The sequence below is a fragment of the Hemibagrus wyckioides genome, linkage group LG26 (assembly GCF_019097595.1).
Source record: "Hemibagrus wyckioides isolate EC202008001 linkage group LG26, SWU_Hwy_1.0, whole genome shotgun sequence".
Classification (NCBI taxonomy): Eukaryota; Metazoa; Chordata; class Actinopteri; order Siluriformes; family Bagridae; genus Hemibagrus; species Hemibagrus wyckioides.
This window is the reverse complement of record NC_080735.1, coordinates 1,510,996-1,531,416: the sequence shown is the minus strand read 5'-3', so window position 1 is coordinate 1,531,416 and position 20,421 is coordinate 1,510,996. Positions and strand designations below refer to the sequence as shown.

The 20,421-nt window shown below is 40.4% G+C and overlaps 1 protein-coding gene across 2 annotated transcripts in view; it reads left to right on the top strand.

The window, feature by feature from the left end:
* The window catches only part of prkcba (protein kinase C, beta a), a 52,675-nt gene extending 37,426 nt beyond the window's left edge, over positions 1–15,249 (top strand). The window contains exon 17 of one of the 2 annotated variants that reach the window (XM_058380171.1): positions 13,195–15,249. In XM_058380171.1, the coding sequence (XP_058236154.1) occupies positions 13,195–13,347 (153 nt within the window). In that variant the 3' untranslated portion in view covers positions 13,348–15,249. Of the gene's footprint in view, positions 1,097–13,194 lie in introns of those variants that run through there. The other variant, XM_058380170.1, reaches the window with a different exon arrangement.
* Positions 15,250–20,421: the final 5,172 nt, after the last annotated feature.

Sequence of the window (20,421 nt, the reverse complement as noted above, 5' to 3'; positions counted from 1 at the left end):
AGTTTGTGTAAATTCACATGATAAACTAACATGAATATTAATTTACTTCAAATCACTTAAAACAAAACGTGTGTCTGTGATGTTCTACCCAGACGAGTTGAACTCGCTCGCTGAATCTGAGTTATTGTGTAGAAATGACGATCTGAGGCTAGCTGTTCCATCTGGACAAGTGACGGCGCTGTATAAAAGGGGGGCGGAGTTAACGGGCGTCAGTGGCGGAGCCGCGTTACTGGAATCTTCCGGAGTTTTGTGGGCGTGGCTACATGTAAATGAGCCGTGGAAACACACTTGATCAACGCTGATTAGTTGTATATTATTATTTATCATGTTATCAGCAGATAATCTGGCAGGGATTTTTACCTCAGCCAAACGTTATATTTACAGACGCTCGCTGAAAGTTTGATAAATGAGGCCCAGCGTCAGCATGTACATACACAAACGGACGCTAGCTCTTCATTTCGTTGTGTATTTGTGCCAAAATCAGGAGTCTGGACAGGATTGGGGCGTCGGTCCTGTGTAATGTAGTTAGGTTTACATCAGTGATTCTCAAACCGCTCCTCAGGGACGGGGTACTGTTATTTTATTATTATTTTTAGTTTTGATTTTGATTTCCTCCATCTCTCAGAACATGTGTATCAGGTATACAGTGTTGTTGTTTTTGTTTTGTTTTTTGTTTTTGTTTTGTGTTTGTTTGTGTTTTTTTTGGGGGGGGGGTAATCACTGCTTCCTGTCAGTCAGTGCTGTGAACATCAGACCTGATGCAGGAACTTGGACACAAAACTGGAAGTAAGGATCCATCCTTCATCCTTCACCACAACTCTTCAATCGTTCTCTCAGTCCCCAGAGTGTTATTATTATTATTATTATTATTATTATTATTATTAGTGATATAATGTTTAAAAAAGAAACAAGAACATATCTTTTTGTGGCTAGTCCAAATAAATGAATCTGTGTAGTAGATGATTATAACTCCTGTTAAAAACCAGAAGCCCTCAGAGTCTTTCAAATGAGAGGAAATCAATCCACTGTGACCAGACGGTACCTTTTACATTTTAAATACATAAATATATATAAATATAAATATAAAGTCTATGAATATTCTTTGTTTTGTTTTGTTTTTTTGTTGTTTCTCACATAAACTGAAAAGCATTTGGGACATACAGCACATTGTTATTGTGTGATAATAATAATGTGTTGTCTATTGCGTTTACCCAGAAGCAGTCTCACTGAGTGACCAGCTAAACATGGAACAAAATAAAGGCATGAATTCGTTGAAATCTTTTCACTGTTACGCCCTGATTTACAGCGTTGACCAGGGAAAGTGATGCCGAGTCCGGCGGCTCACCCACTGACCACATAGACTCAGATTCAGGGATAGAAAATGCTGACTGTGACAGAGCTCTCCGCAGACAAATGTACTGAGAAACAGTTTATAATGGAAAAATGAATCATAAATATGAATATATAACGATGATGTGAATAAGATGATTGTCAGAGTTGAAGTAAATAAATCTAACCACTGGGTTCATTAAACACAATCCACTCTCATACACATCATTATAAAATAACACTTGATCCAGTGCATTGTTATTTATTTATTTGTTTGTTTGTTTTTTTGTTTTTTTTGATTGATTTTCTCACACATTGAATTCATTATTCTGAATTGTATTTTTGAGAGTAATGTAAAGTCAGAGTGTGAAATTCACACAGATAAACAATGTTTTGCTAATATTTGCATAGATAAATGTCTCTGAAGATGATACGCTTACAGTTATTTATATCTTAAAAAAAAAACATTATCACACAAGTACATGTCTCTGAAGTTCATGAGAATCACATGTAACTAAGACACACATCTGTTTCATCCAGGCTCCGCCCTCTGGTTAAAACAGTCTGTAAGTTACATTTTTATTAGAACTCGTTAGAGGTTGTGCACACGGCGCCACGGTCATTAAGGTCATTAATAAAACCTGCAACAGATTATAAAAGAATCAGAATCAGCAAAAAAACAAACAACAAACATGTAATCCAGATGTTCCTTTCAGCACTCACATCCATGCAGCAGTATATAGGGATGCCAACACACACACACACACACACACATATATACAAGTGGCCTTAAGGACACCAACAAATCAAGACCATCTGCTGGCAGTTGTAGTAAATGTGAAAGCATATCTGTGTGTGTGTGTGTGTGTGTGTGTGTGTGTGGCTATACATCTGTGAGAGAAATGCCCCCTTTCATTTTTGTGAGAACATCTGGAATCAGCTGTTGCGTAGCGTCCAGGCCGAGGGCGTGCAGGAGAAGCGTGCTCCTGTGAGCTCTGGACACAGGTAGGAGTCTGTGAGCGTCAGTAAAAAATCTGACACGTTGTTCCTCATGTTCTGAGCGTTACCTGATTGGTCTTAATCATCGTTTAATCCAGTGAGTCCGTTTGACCTGAAGGTGGCACATGCAAGAAAACAGGAGGGGCCAGAGTGTCGATCCTGGTGGAACACCGTAAAAACGTCTCCAGCAGTAATTATAGTAATGATAAGAAATGTAGGCTCCAGCAGCAATTACGGGGCCAAGCACTTCCTGCACCCTGCAGATGAAGTACAACAGCAGTAACGCTGGTGGATAAATTCATCTCCTGGTTCAGAGTTACACTTTTTACTCGTTATTGCCTGGTAAATTATTTAAAGAACAGAGAAAGAAAATGATCTCTAGTGCGTTCTGAGTTTCACAAAACAAAAACTTTTGGAATTGGATGTGGAAGTGCTTTAAAAAGCAAAAATAAATACAGGTGAGGACATGACCAATCAGCTGTACACTTCCTGGGAATGATTACATCTCCATACCTCTCTATTTTCTCTAATAATGGAGTAAACATCATGTGCATCAGTGTTGATGTTTAATCTGTATGTTGGTATTTTATAAAGAAACTAACAGCACTTTTATTACAGTTAGATTAGATTTCTCTACAGCAGAGTGAGAAGAGTGAGATTAATAAAATTACACTTCAGTCACACAATCATGCATCAAGACCCACTGGATTCATTATTATTATTATTATTATTATTATTATTATTATTATTATTATGTGTCTGTGGCTACACTATAATATACTGTGTCTCAGCTTAGGAGGTTAATACAACAAAACTACACAAAGTAACTGTGAATTTAGTTAAAATCTGAGAAGTTGAATGATAGAATGGTTTTGACTTGGTGTTTTTTGGGGCAAAAAATTGAACATCCTCAGTGTGTTTTTACCCCTGTGTGTTAACACACTCATGCACTTACCTCAGTCCTGTCAGACCTGAGAGCTGAGACACTCAGAAAACACAAGCTGTGAGACTCAGATCTAAACATTTACTGTCTGATTCCAGTTACAGGACATGTACACTGGGTGTGTACTACACACTACACTACACACTGTACTACACACTGTACTACACACTACACTACACACTGTACTACACACTACACTACACACTGTACTACACACTGTACTACACACTACACTACACACTGTACTACACACTACACTACACACTGTACTACACACTGTACTACACACTACACTACACACTGTACTACACACTACACTACACACTGTACTACACACTGTACTACACACTGTACTACACACTATACTACACACTGTACTACACACTACACTACACACTGTACTACACACTACACTACACACTGTACTACACACTGTACTACACACTACACTACACACTGTACTACACACTACACTACACACTGTACTACACACTGTACTACACACTACACTACACACTGTACTACACACTACACTACACACTGTACTACACACTACACTACACACTGTACTACACACTACACTACACACTGTACTACACACTACACTACACACTGTACTACACACTGTACTACACACTATACTACACACTGTACTACACACTACACTACACACTGTACTACACACTATACTACACACTATACTACACACTACACTACACACTGTACTACACACTACACTACACACTGTACTACACACTGTACTACACACTACACTACACACTGTACTACACACTATACTACACACTATACTACACACTACACTACACACTGTACTACACACTGTTCTACACACTGTACTACACACTATACTACACACTGTACTACACACTATACTACACACTGTACTACACACTGTACTACACACTATACTACACACTGTACTACACACTACACTACACACTGTACTACACACTACACTACACACTGTACTACACACTACACTACACACTGTACTACACACTGTACTACACACTATACTACACACTGTACTACACACTACACTACACACTGTACTACACACTATACTACACACTATACTACACACTACACTACACACTGTACTACACACTGTTCTACACACTGTACTACACACTATACTACACACTGTACTACACACTATACTACACACTGTACTACACACTATACTACACACTGTACTACACACTATACTACACACTGTACTACACACTATACTACACACTGTACTACACACTATACTACACACTGTACTACACACTATACTACACACTGTACTACACACTGTACTACACACTATACTACACACTGTACTACACACTATACTACACACTGTACTACACACTGTACTACACACTGCTGTACTACACACTGTACTACACACTGTACTACACACTGCTGTACTACACACTATACTACACACTGTACTACACACTGTACTACACACTATACTACACACTGTTCTACACACTGTACTACACACTATACTACACACTGTACTACACACTATACTACACACTGTACTACACACTGTACTACACACTGTACTACACACTATACTACACACTATACTACACACTGTACTACACACTGTACTACACACTGTACTACACACTATACTACACACTGTACTACACACTATACTACACACTGTACTACACACTGTACTACACACTGTACTACACACTATACTACACACTGTACTACACACTATACTACACACTGTACTACACACTGTACTACACACTGTACTACACACTATACTACACACTGTACTACACACTATACTACACACTGTACTACACACTGTACTACACACTATACTACACACTGTACTACACACTATACTACACACTGTACTACACACTGTACTACACACTGTACTACACACTATACTACACACTGTACTACACACTGTACTACACACTATACTACACACTGTACTACACACTATACTACACACTATACTACACACTGTACTACACACTGTACTACACACTACACTACACACTGTACTACACACTGTACTACACACTATACTACACACTGTACTACACACTGTACTACACACTATACTACACACTGTACTACACACTACACACTACACTACACAATGTACTACACACTGTACTACACACTATACTACACACTGTACTACACACTATACTACACACTGTACTACACACTGTACTACACACTGTACTACACACTACACTACACACTATACTACACACTGTACTACACACTGTACTACACACTATACTACACACTGTACTACACACTGTACTACACACTATACTACACACTGTACTACACACTATACTACACACTGTACTACACACTATACTACACACTGTACTACACACTGTACTACACACTATACTACACACTGTTCTACACACTGTACTACACACTATACTACACACTGTACTACACACTATACTACACACTGTACTACACACTGTACTACACACTATACTACACACTGTACTACACACTGTACTACACACTATACTACACACTGTACTACACACTATACTACACACTGTACTACACACTATACTACACACTGTACTACACACTGTACTACACACTATACTACACACTGTACTACACACTATACTACACACTGTACTACACACTATACTACACACTGTACTACACACTATACTACACACTATACTACACACTGTACTACACACTGTACTACACACTGTACTACACTACACTACACACTGTACTACACACTATACTACACACTGTACTACACACTGTACTACACACTATACTACACACTGTACTACACACTGTACTACACACTATACTACACACTGTACTACACACTGTACTACACACTATACTACACACTGTACTACACACTGTACTACACACTATACTACACACTACACTACACACTGTACTACACACTATACTACACACTGTACTACACACTGTACTACACACTATACTACACACTGTACTACAGACTATACTACACACTGTACTACACACTACACTACACACTATACTACACACTGTACTACACACTATACTACACACTGTACTACACACTATACTACACACTGTACTACACACTATACTACACACTGTACTACACACTATACTACACACTGTACTACACACTATACTACACACTGTACTACAGACTATACTACACACTGTACTACACACTACACTACACACTATACTACACACTGTACTACACACTATACTACACACTGTACTACACACTGTACTACACACTGTACTACACACTACACTACACACTATACTACACACTACACTACACACTATACTACACACTGTACTACACACTGTACTACACACTACACTACACACTATACTACACACTATACTACACACTGTACTACACACTATACTACACACTGTACTACACACTATACTACACACTGTACTACACACTGTACTACACACTATACTACACACTGTACTACACACTGTACTACACACTATACTACACACTGTACTACACACTATACTACACACTGTACTACACACTGTACTACACACTGTACTACACACTATACTACACACTGTACTACACACTATACTACACACTGTACTACACACTGCTGTACTACACACTGTACTACACACTACACTACACACTACACTACACACTGTACTACACACTGTACTACACACTATACTACACACTGTACTACACACTATACTACACACTGTACTACACACTACACTACACACTGTACTACACACTATACTACACACTGTACTACACACTATACTACACACTGTACTACACACTGTACTACACACTATACTACACACTGTTCTACACACTGTACTACACACTATACTACACACTGTACTACACACTATACTACACACTGTACTACACACTGTACTACACACTATACTACACACTGTACTACACACTGTACTACACACTGTACTACACACTGTACTACACACTGTACTACACACTGTACTACACACTATACTACACACTGTACTACACACTGTACTACACACTGTACTACACACTATACTACACACTGTACTACACACTATACTACACACTGTACTACACACTATACTACACACTGTACTACACACTATACTACACACTGTACTACACACTATACTACACACTGTACTACACACTGTACTACACACTATACTACACACTGTACTACACACTATACTACACACTGTACTACACACTGTACTACACACTGTACTACACACTACACTACACACTATACTACACACTACACTACACACTATACTACACACTGTACTACACACTGTACTACACACTACACTACACACTATACTACACACTATACTACACACTGTACTACACACTATACTACACACTGTACTACACACTATACTACACACTGTACTACACACTATACTACACACTGTACTACACACTGTACTACACACTATACTACACACTGTACTACACACTGTACTACACACTATACTACACACTGTACTACACACTATACTACACACTGTACTACACACTATACTACACACTGTACTACACACTGCTGTACTACACACTGTACTACACACTACACTACACACTACACTACACACTGTACTACACACTGTACTACACACTATACTACACACTGTACTACACACTACACTACACACTGTACTACACACTATACTACACACTGTACTACACACTATACTACACACTGTACTACACACTGTACTACACACTATACTACACACTGTTCTACACACTGTACTACACACTATACTACACACTGTACTACACACTATACTACACACTGTACTACACACTGTACTACACACTATACTACACACTGTACTACACACTGTACTACACACTATACTACACACTGTACTACACACTATACTACACACTGTACTACACACTATACTACACACTGTACTACACACTATACTACACACTGTACTACACACTGTACTACACACTATACTACACACTGTACTACACACTATACTACACACTGTACTACACACTATACTACACACTGTACTACACACTATACTACACACTGTACTACACACTGTACTACACACTATACTACACACTGTACTACACACTATACTACACACTGTACTACACACTGTACTACACACTGTACTACACACTACACTACACACTATACTACACACTACACTACACACTATACTACACACTGTACTACACACTGTACTACACACTACACTACACACTATACTACACACTATACTACACACTGTACTACACACTATACTACACACTGTACTACACACTATACTACACACTGTACTACACACTGTACTACACACTATACTACACACTGTACTACACACTGTACTACACACTATACTACACACTGTACTACACACTATACTACACACTGTACTACACACTGTACTACACACTGTACTACACACTATACTACACACTGTACTACACACTATACTACACACTGTACTACACACTGCTGTACTACACACTGTACTACACACTACACTACACACTACACTACACACTGTACTACACACTGTACTACACACTATACTACACACTGTACTACACACTATACTACACACTGTACTACACACTACACTACACACTGTACTACACACTATACTACACACTGTACTACACACTATACTACACACTGTACTACACACTGTACTACACACTATACTACACACTGTTCTACACACTGTACTACACACTATACTACACACTGTACTACACACTATACTACACACTGTACTACACACTGTACTACACACTATACTACACACTGTACTACACACTGTACTACACACTATACTACACACTGTACTACACACTATACTACACACTGTACTACACACTATACTACACACTGTACTACACACTGTACTACACACTATACTACACACTGTACTACACACTATACTACACACTGTACTACACACTATACTACACACTGTACTACACACTGTACTACACACTGTACTACACACTACACTACACACTGTACTACACACTATACTACACACTGTACTACACACTGTACTACACACTATACTACACACTGTACTACACACTGTACTACACACTATACTACACACTGTACTACACACTGTACTACACACTATACTACACACTGTACTACACACTGTACTACACACTATACTACACACTACACTACACACTGTACTACACACTATACTACACACTGTACTACACACTGTACTACACACTATACTACACACTGTACTACAGACTATACTACACACTGTACTACACACTATACTACACACTGTACTACACACTGTACTACACACTACACTACACACTATACTACACACTACACTACACACTATACTACACACTGTACTACACACTATACTACACACTACACTACACACTATACTACACACTATACTACACACTGTACTACACACTATACTACACACTGTACTACACACTATACTACACACTGTACTACACACTATACTACACACTGTACTACACACTGTACTACACACTATACTACACACTGTACTACACACTATACTACACACTGTACTACACACTGTACTACACACTGTACTACACACTATACTACACACTGTACTACACACTATACTACACACTGTACTACACACTGCTGTACTACACACTGTACTACACACTACACTACACACTACACTACACACTGTACTACACACTATACTACACACTGTACTACACACTGTACTACACACTACACTACACACTATACTACACACTGTACTACACACTGTACTACACACTGTACTACACACTGTACTACACACTACACTACACACTACACTACACACTGTACTACACACTATACTACACACTGTACTACACACTGTACTACACACTACACTACACACTGTACTACACACTGTACTACACACTATACTACACACTGTACTACACACTGTACTACACACTACACTACACACTATACTACACACTACACTACACACTATACTACACACTGTACTACACACTGTACTACACACTACACTACACACTATACTACACACTATACTACACACTGTACTACACACTATACTACACACTGTACTACACACTATACTACACACTGTACTACACGCTATACTACACACTGTACTACACACTGTACTACACACTATACTACACACTGTACTACACACTGTACTACACACTGTACTACACACTATACTACACACTGTACTACACACTGTACTACACACTGTACTACACACTATACTACACACTGTACTACACACTATACTACACACTGTACTACACACTGCTGTACTACACACTGTACTACACACTACACTACACACTACACTACACACTGTACTACACACTGTACTACACACTATACTACACACTGTACTACACACTATACTACACACTGTACTACACACTACACTACACACTGTACTACACACTGTACTACACACTGTACTACACACTATACTACACACTGTACTACACACTGTACTACACACTATACTACACACTGTACTACACACTGTACTACACACTATACTACACACTGTACTACACACTGTACTACACACTATACTACACACTGTACTACACACTATACTACACACTGTACTACACACTATACTACACACTGTACTACACACTGTACTACACACTATACTACACACTGTTCTACACACTGTACTACACACTATACTACACACTGTACTACACACTATACTACACACTGTACTACACACTGTACTACACACTATACTACACACTGTACTACACACTGTACTACACACTATACTACACACTGTACTACACACTATACTACACACTGTACTACACACTATACTACACACTGTACTACACACTGTACTACACACTATACTACACACTGTACTACACACTATACTACACACTGTACTACACACTATACTACACACTGTACTACACACTATACTACACACTGTACTACACACTGTACTACACACTGTACTACACACTACACTACACACTGTACTACACACTATACTACACACTGTACTACACACTGTACTACACACTATACTACACACTGTACTACACACTGTACTACACACTATACTACACACTGTACTACACACTGCTGTACTGCACACCTCCATTGTAAACAGTGTTGGCAGAGATCTGCTCGCCCCTTCTGAGGAACGGTCAGAAGGGCCGGACGGTCTGCCAGAATTTCCCCGAGGCTGACCGATAGTCCTTCTCCATTGCCTCACTGAACTCCTCCCAGAGAGTTTTTGCTTCTGCAATCACCCGGGCTGCAGCACGCTTCGCCTGCCAGTACGCATCAGCTGCCTTCAGGGTCCCACGAGCCAACCAGGCTTAATAGTACTCTTTCTTCAGCTTGACTGCATCCCTTACTTCCAGTGTCCACCACTGGGTTCAGGGATTGCCGCCATGACAGGCACCAGAGACCTTACAGGCACAGCTCCGGATAGCTGCATCAACAATGGAGGAGGAGAACATGGTCCATCAGACTCAATGTCCCCAACCTCCCTCAGAATCTGGTTGAAACTCTTCCGGAGGTGGGAGTTGAAGACCCCCATAACAGAGGGTTCAGCAAGACGTTCCCAACACACACCCACAATCAGCGGATCCAATTCACCACCAGATGGTGATTGGTTGACAGCTCAGCCCCTCTCTTCACCCGAGTGTCCAAGACACGGTCGAAGGTCATATGACACTACTACAAGGTCGATCATCGACCTCTGGCCTATGGTGTCCTGCTACCATGTGTACTGATGGGCACCCTTATGCTTGACCATGGTGTTCGTTATGGACAAACCATGACTAGCACAGAAGTCCAATAACAGAACACCACATGAGTTCAGATCGGGGGGGGGGGGGGCGTTCCTGCCAATCACGCCCCTCCAGGTATCACTGTCGTTGCCCACATGGGCGTTGAAGTCCCTCAGTACAACTATGGAGTCCCCAGTCGGATCACCTTCCAGCACCCCTCGGGTCTCCAAGAAGGCTGGGTACTCCACACTGCTGTTCTGAGCTGAAACGACAGTGAGACACCTATCCCTGACCCGAAGGCACAGGGAAACAACCCTCTCATTTACCAGAGAGTTTGGGTGGTCAAGGCCCCCGCCCATGACTGCTACCCAAATGTTATGATATAATATGACATGATATACGATACAATACGATATGATATAACACGTATCAATAATATAACCAATATATGATACGTTATGATATGATATATTATATGATATGATACGATATGATACCATACGAAACTGTACAATATATGATATAATACGTTATTATACTATATGATATGATATATGATACAATATGATATGATATGTTATGATATGATACATTATGATATATGATTCAATACGATACAATATATGATATATGATATACTGTATCTCAGGAGGTTAACAGGACAAAACTAACTGCATTTCTGTGTTAGTCATTAATACCTCAACACACTGTGTGAATAACTCAATGAAGACTAACACAGAAGAAAATCTGACCATGCCATAGGCAAACTCTCTAGTGTTAGTCTTGACCGCTCTGACACACGGAGTGAATTTGGTTCAAAGTGGAGAATCGTCCAAGAAACCAGTTTGATTTGGTGTTTTTTGGTGTAAAATTGAGCGTTCTCCAAATTGTAACCAAATTCACTCCGAGTGTCAGAGCGGTCAAGACTAGCACCAATTTCCTCATATCACCATTCAAACCTGAGATACACTACAGTACTGTACTGTAGAGCATGCTGTAGAACAGTGTAGTACTGAAGCTCAGATTACAACAAACTCTCTTTAACTCTCTTTAACTCTCTTTCTCTGAAAATCTGTAGAAAAATCGGCGTGACACCAGCAACTTTGACAAGGAGTTCACCAAGATGGCGGTGGAGCTCACTCCAACAGACAAACTCTTCATCATGAATTTGGACCAGAACGAGTTCCAAGGTTTTTCCTACACCAATCCCGAGTTTGTTATTCAGGTGTAACATCCAGTCTGTCGTGGGTTTCTCCTTTACCACAGCATTAAAGTCCATCCTACGAAGGCGAGGCGAGGAGAGCTGCGTTCCGGTGTGCTCATTTTCCCATGAACCTGTTTAAGTATCTCAGAAACACTGGATTACGTGGAGGGGGAAGGGAACAGAGATAAATGTTCATAATCTCCATGAGAAGGTTTTGTCATCTCCATGAGAATTATCTGACCAGTCCCTGTATTGTCTGCTAGCCCAAATTCCAAAGACCAAATTTTTACAATATGTCTCTTTAAAACAAACTCCAACAGTTCAAAACAATTTACACAGATTTACACAATGTCATATAAAAACCACACACACAAACACACACACACACACCACCTGAATTCTAATAAACAACAATCTCAGTAATAAATAATACATCACCATCCATGTTCTTTTCCAGTTCTAACACATCGTTGTTAGCATGTAGAATTCACTTCTGATTAATGATAGTAAGCTCTCCGATACTTAGTTTGGGTGTTTTATGTGATATATGAAAAAATAGAACATAAAGAACATTTGAAAGCTTGCATTAAGCTTAAGTGTAAAGTTAAGATTGTTTGTGGTTAGAGCTGATAGTGCTACAATGGCTTGCGTAAGTATTCACCCCCTCAGAGCAGCTGCAGTTTGTAGTGTTAGAGAAGCGTGATGTTAGCATGGTGTTCAGCTTCATCACTCATGTCTGTGTGTTTTATCTGATCACACATTTTTTATGGACAGCTTCCTCTGGTATCGGAAGGTTTTTTCATACGCAAGCGTAACTAATACTTTTCCCCACCTTTGTGTTTGATCGCTCTTCCGTCTTCATGATGCCATTTGTTTAATAATTTTGTGCTTATTTATCACAATTACGTCCGTTTCACTTCCTGCTTCTAATTGTAAATGTAGGAAAATGTAGGATAGTTCAAGGGGGGTGTATACTTATGCACAATTTTATATCTTAAATCTACAATTTAAAGGTTAAAGGATAAATGCCTGCATTAACAGCTGAAGTGAAATGCTAGTTTTAATTCACAAGGAGAAACATATTTTCTATTCCAGTACACAACCACAATATTATTAGAATTACTATTATTGTTTTAGAATACGAATCTCTGTGTGAATTTTGACTGCAGTTAGTTACTAATGCCGCAAGCTGTCTTTAGTTAACTGAGGAAGATCTATCATCATCATCTTTTATTTGAATTTGTTCACTTTAAGTTCGTGTTCTGAAACGAAACCCAACTTGGAAATTAAAATAGTCCTCATGAATTTTGTGTTGGAATGCAGCATTTTGGGGACTTCGTAGACTCGTGAAGTGAAAAGAAAAAAAAAAGCAGATAAATGCGAGTCGCAGTCCACCATGTGCATGCTTTGGTAGAGCTTTCGCTCGTTTAACTCTTGTGTCGGTGTTTATCGTGGTGGGTTTATATCTGTTGTTCTAGCATAGAGCCTTAAAGATTCTTATGATGTTTGATCATTTCTATAGCTCTTTCATTTTGTATGTAGAAATAAACGTACAATAGAGATCCTAGTCTTCCATATGAGCAAGCGTTGTGTGGTCATGTGACTGGTGGTGATGTATTATAATTATGGATAGATGAATGTTGGTGTTATTGAACATTCGCTAACAGACGTTAATAGACGGAAAAATCTGTTTTAAAAAAGAAACATTTAATTCTTCAGATTTCTTTTCTTGTTGTTTTCTGTGCGTGTGCCGCATGTAGACACTCTAAACACGCATGTATTTGATGCAGGAGGAAATGTTAAAGGGCTTCCAGTACTAACCTTCCCCTAAATTACGGATTTAACTATGCAAGTCAACAATACAGCAATGAATCATATGTGAATGAGAATTAAAAAAAAAAAAACCTGATGTAGGGGCGAGGGTTTATCCAACGATGGATATTTGCATGCTCCTTTACTCATGGTGTGTGTGTGTGTGTGTGTGCGTGTGTGTGTGTGTGTGTGTGTAGGATGAAATAAAGCTGAAATTTCCAAACACTGTGTGTGTGTTCATTCCTCTGTGTGCAGCTGAATGTATTGAATTGTAGTATTAATTTTTTATGTTCTTATTCATAATCTGCCCTACAATTCATGCTATACAATTCAATATTCATATCCTAACCCGTACTATACTATCCCACACTATACTATCCCACACTATACTATACTATACTATACAATAATATAATATACTATACCATCCCACACTATACCATACTATACTATACTATACTATACTATACTATACCATCCCACACTATACTATACTATACTATACAATAATATACTATACTATACCATCCCACACTATACTATACTATACTATACTATACTATACTATACTATACTATACTATACTATACTATACTATACTATACTATACTATACTATACTATACTATACTATACTATACTATACTATACTATACTATACTATACTATACTATACTATACTATACTATACTATACTATACTATACTATACTATACCATACTATACTATACTATACTATACTATACTATACTATACTATACTATACTATACTATACTATACTATACTATACTATACTATACCATACTATACTATACTAAACTATACCATACCATACTATACTATAGAATACTATACTATACTATACTAAACTATACTATACTATACTATACTATTGTACTATACTATACAATGCTGTGCCCATACTATGCTATGCTGTGCTATACTGTGCTATGCTATACTATGCTGTGCTGTGCTATGCTATGCTGTGCTGCTGCTGTGCTGCTATGCTATGCTATGCTGTGCTATGCTGTGCTGTCTTATGTGCTGTGCTGTGCTGTGCTGTGCTGTGCTATGCTGTCTCAGTGCTGTGCTATGCGCTGCTGTGCTAAGTCCACGCTGTCTTTGTCTTTTGCTGTGCTGTGCTATGCTATGCTATGCTATGTCTTTGTCTTTGCTGTGCTGTGCTGTGCAAATCCACGCTGTGCTGTGCTGTCTTCTGTGCTGTCTGTGCTGTGCTGTGCTATGCTGTGCTGTGCTGTGCTGTGCTGTGCTGTGCTGTGCTGTGCTGTGTTGTCATGTCCACTGTCTTTGCACTATGCTCCACTGTGCTGTGCTTTGCTGTGCTGTGTGCTGTGCTGTGCTGTGCTGTGCTTTCATGCATGCTGTGCTGTCCTGCTGTCTTTGTGCTGTGCTGTGCTGTGCTATGCTGTGCTGCTGTCTTTGTGCTGTGCCAAGCCTGTGCAGTGCTATGCTGCGCTCTGTGTAAATCCACGCTGTGCTGTGCTGTGCTGTGCTGTGCTGTGCTGTGCTGTGCTTTGTGCTGTGCTTTGTGCTGTGCTATGCTGTGCTGTGCTGTGCTATGCTGTGCTGTGCTGTGCTGTGCTGTGCTGTGCACACTGTGCTGTGCTGTGCTGTGCTGTTATGTAAGTGCTGCTGTGCTATACTGTGCAAATCCACGCTGTGCTGTGCTATGCTATGCTGTGCTATGCTATGCTATGCTATGCTATGCTATGCTATGCTGTGCTGTTCTATGCTATGCTGTGCTATGTTATGCTGTGCTATGCTGCAAATCACACTGTGCTATATGTGCTATGCTGTGCTGTGCTATGCTGTGCTATGTGCATGCTATGCTGTAAATCCCACTATGCTGTGCTATGCTATGCTATGCTGTGCTGTGCTATGCTGTGCTGTATGCTGTGCTCACATGGCTGTTCAAATCCTGCTGTGCTGTGCTGTGCTGTGCTGTGCTGTGCCAAGTCTTTATGCTGTGCTGTGCTATGCTGTGCTGTGCTATGCTATGCTGTGCTGATGAGTGCTGTGCTGTGCTGTGCTGTGCTGTGCTGTGCTGTCTATGCTGTGCTGTGCTGTGCTGTGCTTAGTGGCGCTGTGCTGTGCTGTGCTATCTGTGCTGTGCTGTGCTAATGCTATGCTATGCTGTGTGATGTGCTGTGCTGTGCCAATCCCACACTGTGCTATGCTGTGCTATGCTATGCTAATGCTGTGCTGTCTGTGCTGTGCTGTGCCGTCTTTGTGTCTTCATGCTGTGCTATGCTGTGCAGTGTGATGTGCTATGCTATGCCAAATCCCACACTGTGCTATGCTGTGCTATGCTATGCTGTGCTGTCACTGTGCTGTGCTATGCTGTGCTATGCTGTGCAAATGTATGCTGTGCTATGTGCCAAATCCACGCTGTGCTGTGCAAGAAGTCCACACTGCTGTGCTAAATGCTATGCTGTGCTGTCAACAATGCTGTGCTATGCTATGTATGCTGTGCTATGCTGTGCTGTATCCCACTGTGCTGTGCTATGCTGCTGTGTGCTATGCTATGCTGTCACTGTGCTATGCTGTGCTATGCTATGCTGTGCTGTCTTCCCATGCTGTGCTGTGCTGTGCCAAAGTCCACTGTGCTATGCTGTGCTATGCTGTGCTGGCTATGTGCTATGCTGTGCTATGCTGTGCTACACTGTGCTATGCTATGTGCTGTATGCTATGCTGTCTTTGTAACTGTGTGCTTTGTGCTGTGCTATGTATCCATGCTGTGCTGTCACATGATGTGCTGTCTGTATGCCAGTCCCACTGTGCTGTGCTATGCTGTGCTATGCTCATGCTGTGCTGTCAAGTCATGCTGTGCTGTGCTAATGCTAAATATGCTGTCTTATGCCTGTCTTTGTGCTGTGCTGTGCCATCGTGCTGTGCTATGCTATGCTGTGCTGTGCTTTGTGCTGTGGCACTGTGCTTATGCTATGCTGTCTTTATGTGCTGTGTAGTCCCACGCTGTGCTGCTGTGCTGCTATGCTATGTATGCTTTGTGCTATGCTGTGCTGTGCACTGCTATGCTATGCCAAATCACTATGCTGTGCTATGCTATGTGGAATATTATGCTGTCTTTATAACTGTGCTGTGTCCACTATGCTATGCTATGCTATGCTATGCTATGCTGTGCTATGCTGTGCTATGCTATGCTGTGCTATGCTATGCTATGCTATGCTATGCTGTCTGTACATTAGATGCTATGCTGTGCTGTCACTGTGCTGTGCTGTGCTGTGCTGTGGCGCTGCTATGCTGTGCTATGCTGTGCTGTGCTGTGCTAAGTGCTGCTATGCATGCTATGCTGTGCTGTGCTGTGCTATGCTATGCTGTCTACATGCTGTGCTGTGCTATGCTAATGCTGTGCCAAATCCCACACTGTATGCTGTGCTGTCTATGCTGTGCTGTGCTATATGCTGTGCTGCTGTGTGCTATGCTATGCTGTGCTGCATGCTGTGCTGTGCTGTGCTGATACTGTGTGATATGCTATGCTATGCTGTGCTGTGTGCTCTATGCTGTGCTGTGCCATGCTGTGCTATGCTGTGTATGCTGTGCTGTGCACAATGCTGCGCTGTGCTATGCTATGCTATGCTGTGTTCTGATGCTGTGCTATGCTGTCTGATACCAATCACTGTGCTATGCTAAGTCCACTATACTGCTATGCTATGCTGTCTATGCTATGCTATGCTAATCCACACTGTGCTATGCTATGCTGTGCTATGCTATGCTGTGCTATGCTATGGCTGCCATCCACTGTCACTATGTGCTATGCTATGCTGTGCTATGCCAAATCATATGCTATGCTATGCTGTGTGCTATGCAAATCCCACACTGTGCTATGCTATGCTGCACTATGTGCTGTGCTGTGCTATGCTATGCTGTGCTGTGCTATGCTGTGCTGCCAAATCCACACTGTGCTATGCTATGCTATGCTGTGATGTATGTGCTGTGTGCTATGCAAATCCACACACTGTGCTGTGCTGTATGCTATACTGTGCTATGCTATGCTGTCTTTATGCTATGCTGTGCTGTCTGCTGTGCTATGCTGTGCTATGCTATCACACTGTGCTGTGATGCTATGCTATGCTGTCTTTATGCTATGCTGTGCTGATATGTGCTATGCTGTAACTATGCAAATATGCTGTCACTAAAATATGCTATGCTATGCTGTCTATGCTATGCTATGCTATGCTATGCTATGCTATACTATTCTATACTATACTATACAATAATATACTATACTATACCATCCCACACTATACTATACTATACTATACTATACTATACTATACCATCCCACACTATACTATACTATACTATACTATACTATACTATACTATACTATACTATACTATACCATCCCACACTATACTATACTATACTATACTATACTATACTATACTATACTATACTATACTACACCATGTACACTATACACACCATACCTACCCCTACTATATTACTATATTACACTATACTAAGAACCTTTGAGTAATTTGAACTGCAGTATTCTGTTCTTTTTGTGTTAATTCATCACATAAAATCACAATTACGTCCATTTCAGCTCCAGATTTTAACACTTCTAAAATGTAAGGGGGGGGGGGGGTTTACACACCGTCTAAGTGCTATATCTATCTTGCTACACTTTGAAGGTGAAGTCAGTAAACACCTGCAGTAAGCACCTGAAGTGAAACGCTAGCTTTAGTTCAGGAAGGAGAACCTCATCCTGTGTGAGAAGGTAACAGTACGTGCTGGATGGAGTGATGTTTTCTGAAGCTGCTGTAAAAAAAATATCCTGTTACATTAAAGCAGAAGCTTCTTTATTGTTCCTGTTGTTTCTGGTTTGTTCATTAGGGATCTGAATCTACACCCAGATAATTGACTAGCCTCCACACTGAGCTTGTTTCATTCATAATATTGATCGGTGTAAAGGGGCCATCGTTCTGGACATAAAGTGACCGTGACCAGACCGCAGGCTCCTCATTCTGATACATGCTGGAATGAGAGCAGAGCAGACCAGATGAAGGATTTTGGTTCTTGTAAAAAAAAAGAGCAGGATGATCTCAGGACTTCGTGCTTAATCTGTGTCCTGTAATGGATGTTACGTGTCACTGATGAAGCAGACGTCCATGTTGGTGAGCAGTTCCTGAAGAAAGTCAGCAAAGCAGACCCTTTGACCCTCATTGTGTTAAAGGGACCATGATGTGACTCCTGTGGATCGTTATCCGCGAAGTTTTAGGAGTTTCATGAGATGGAAGAAGG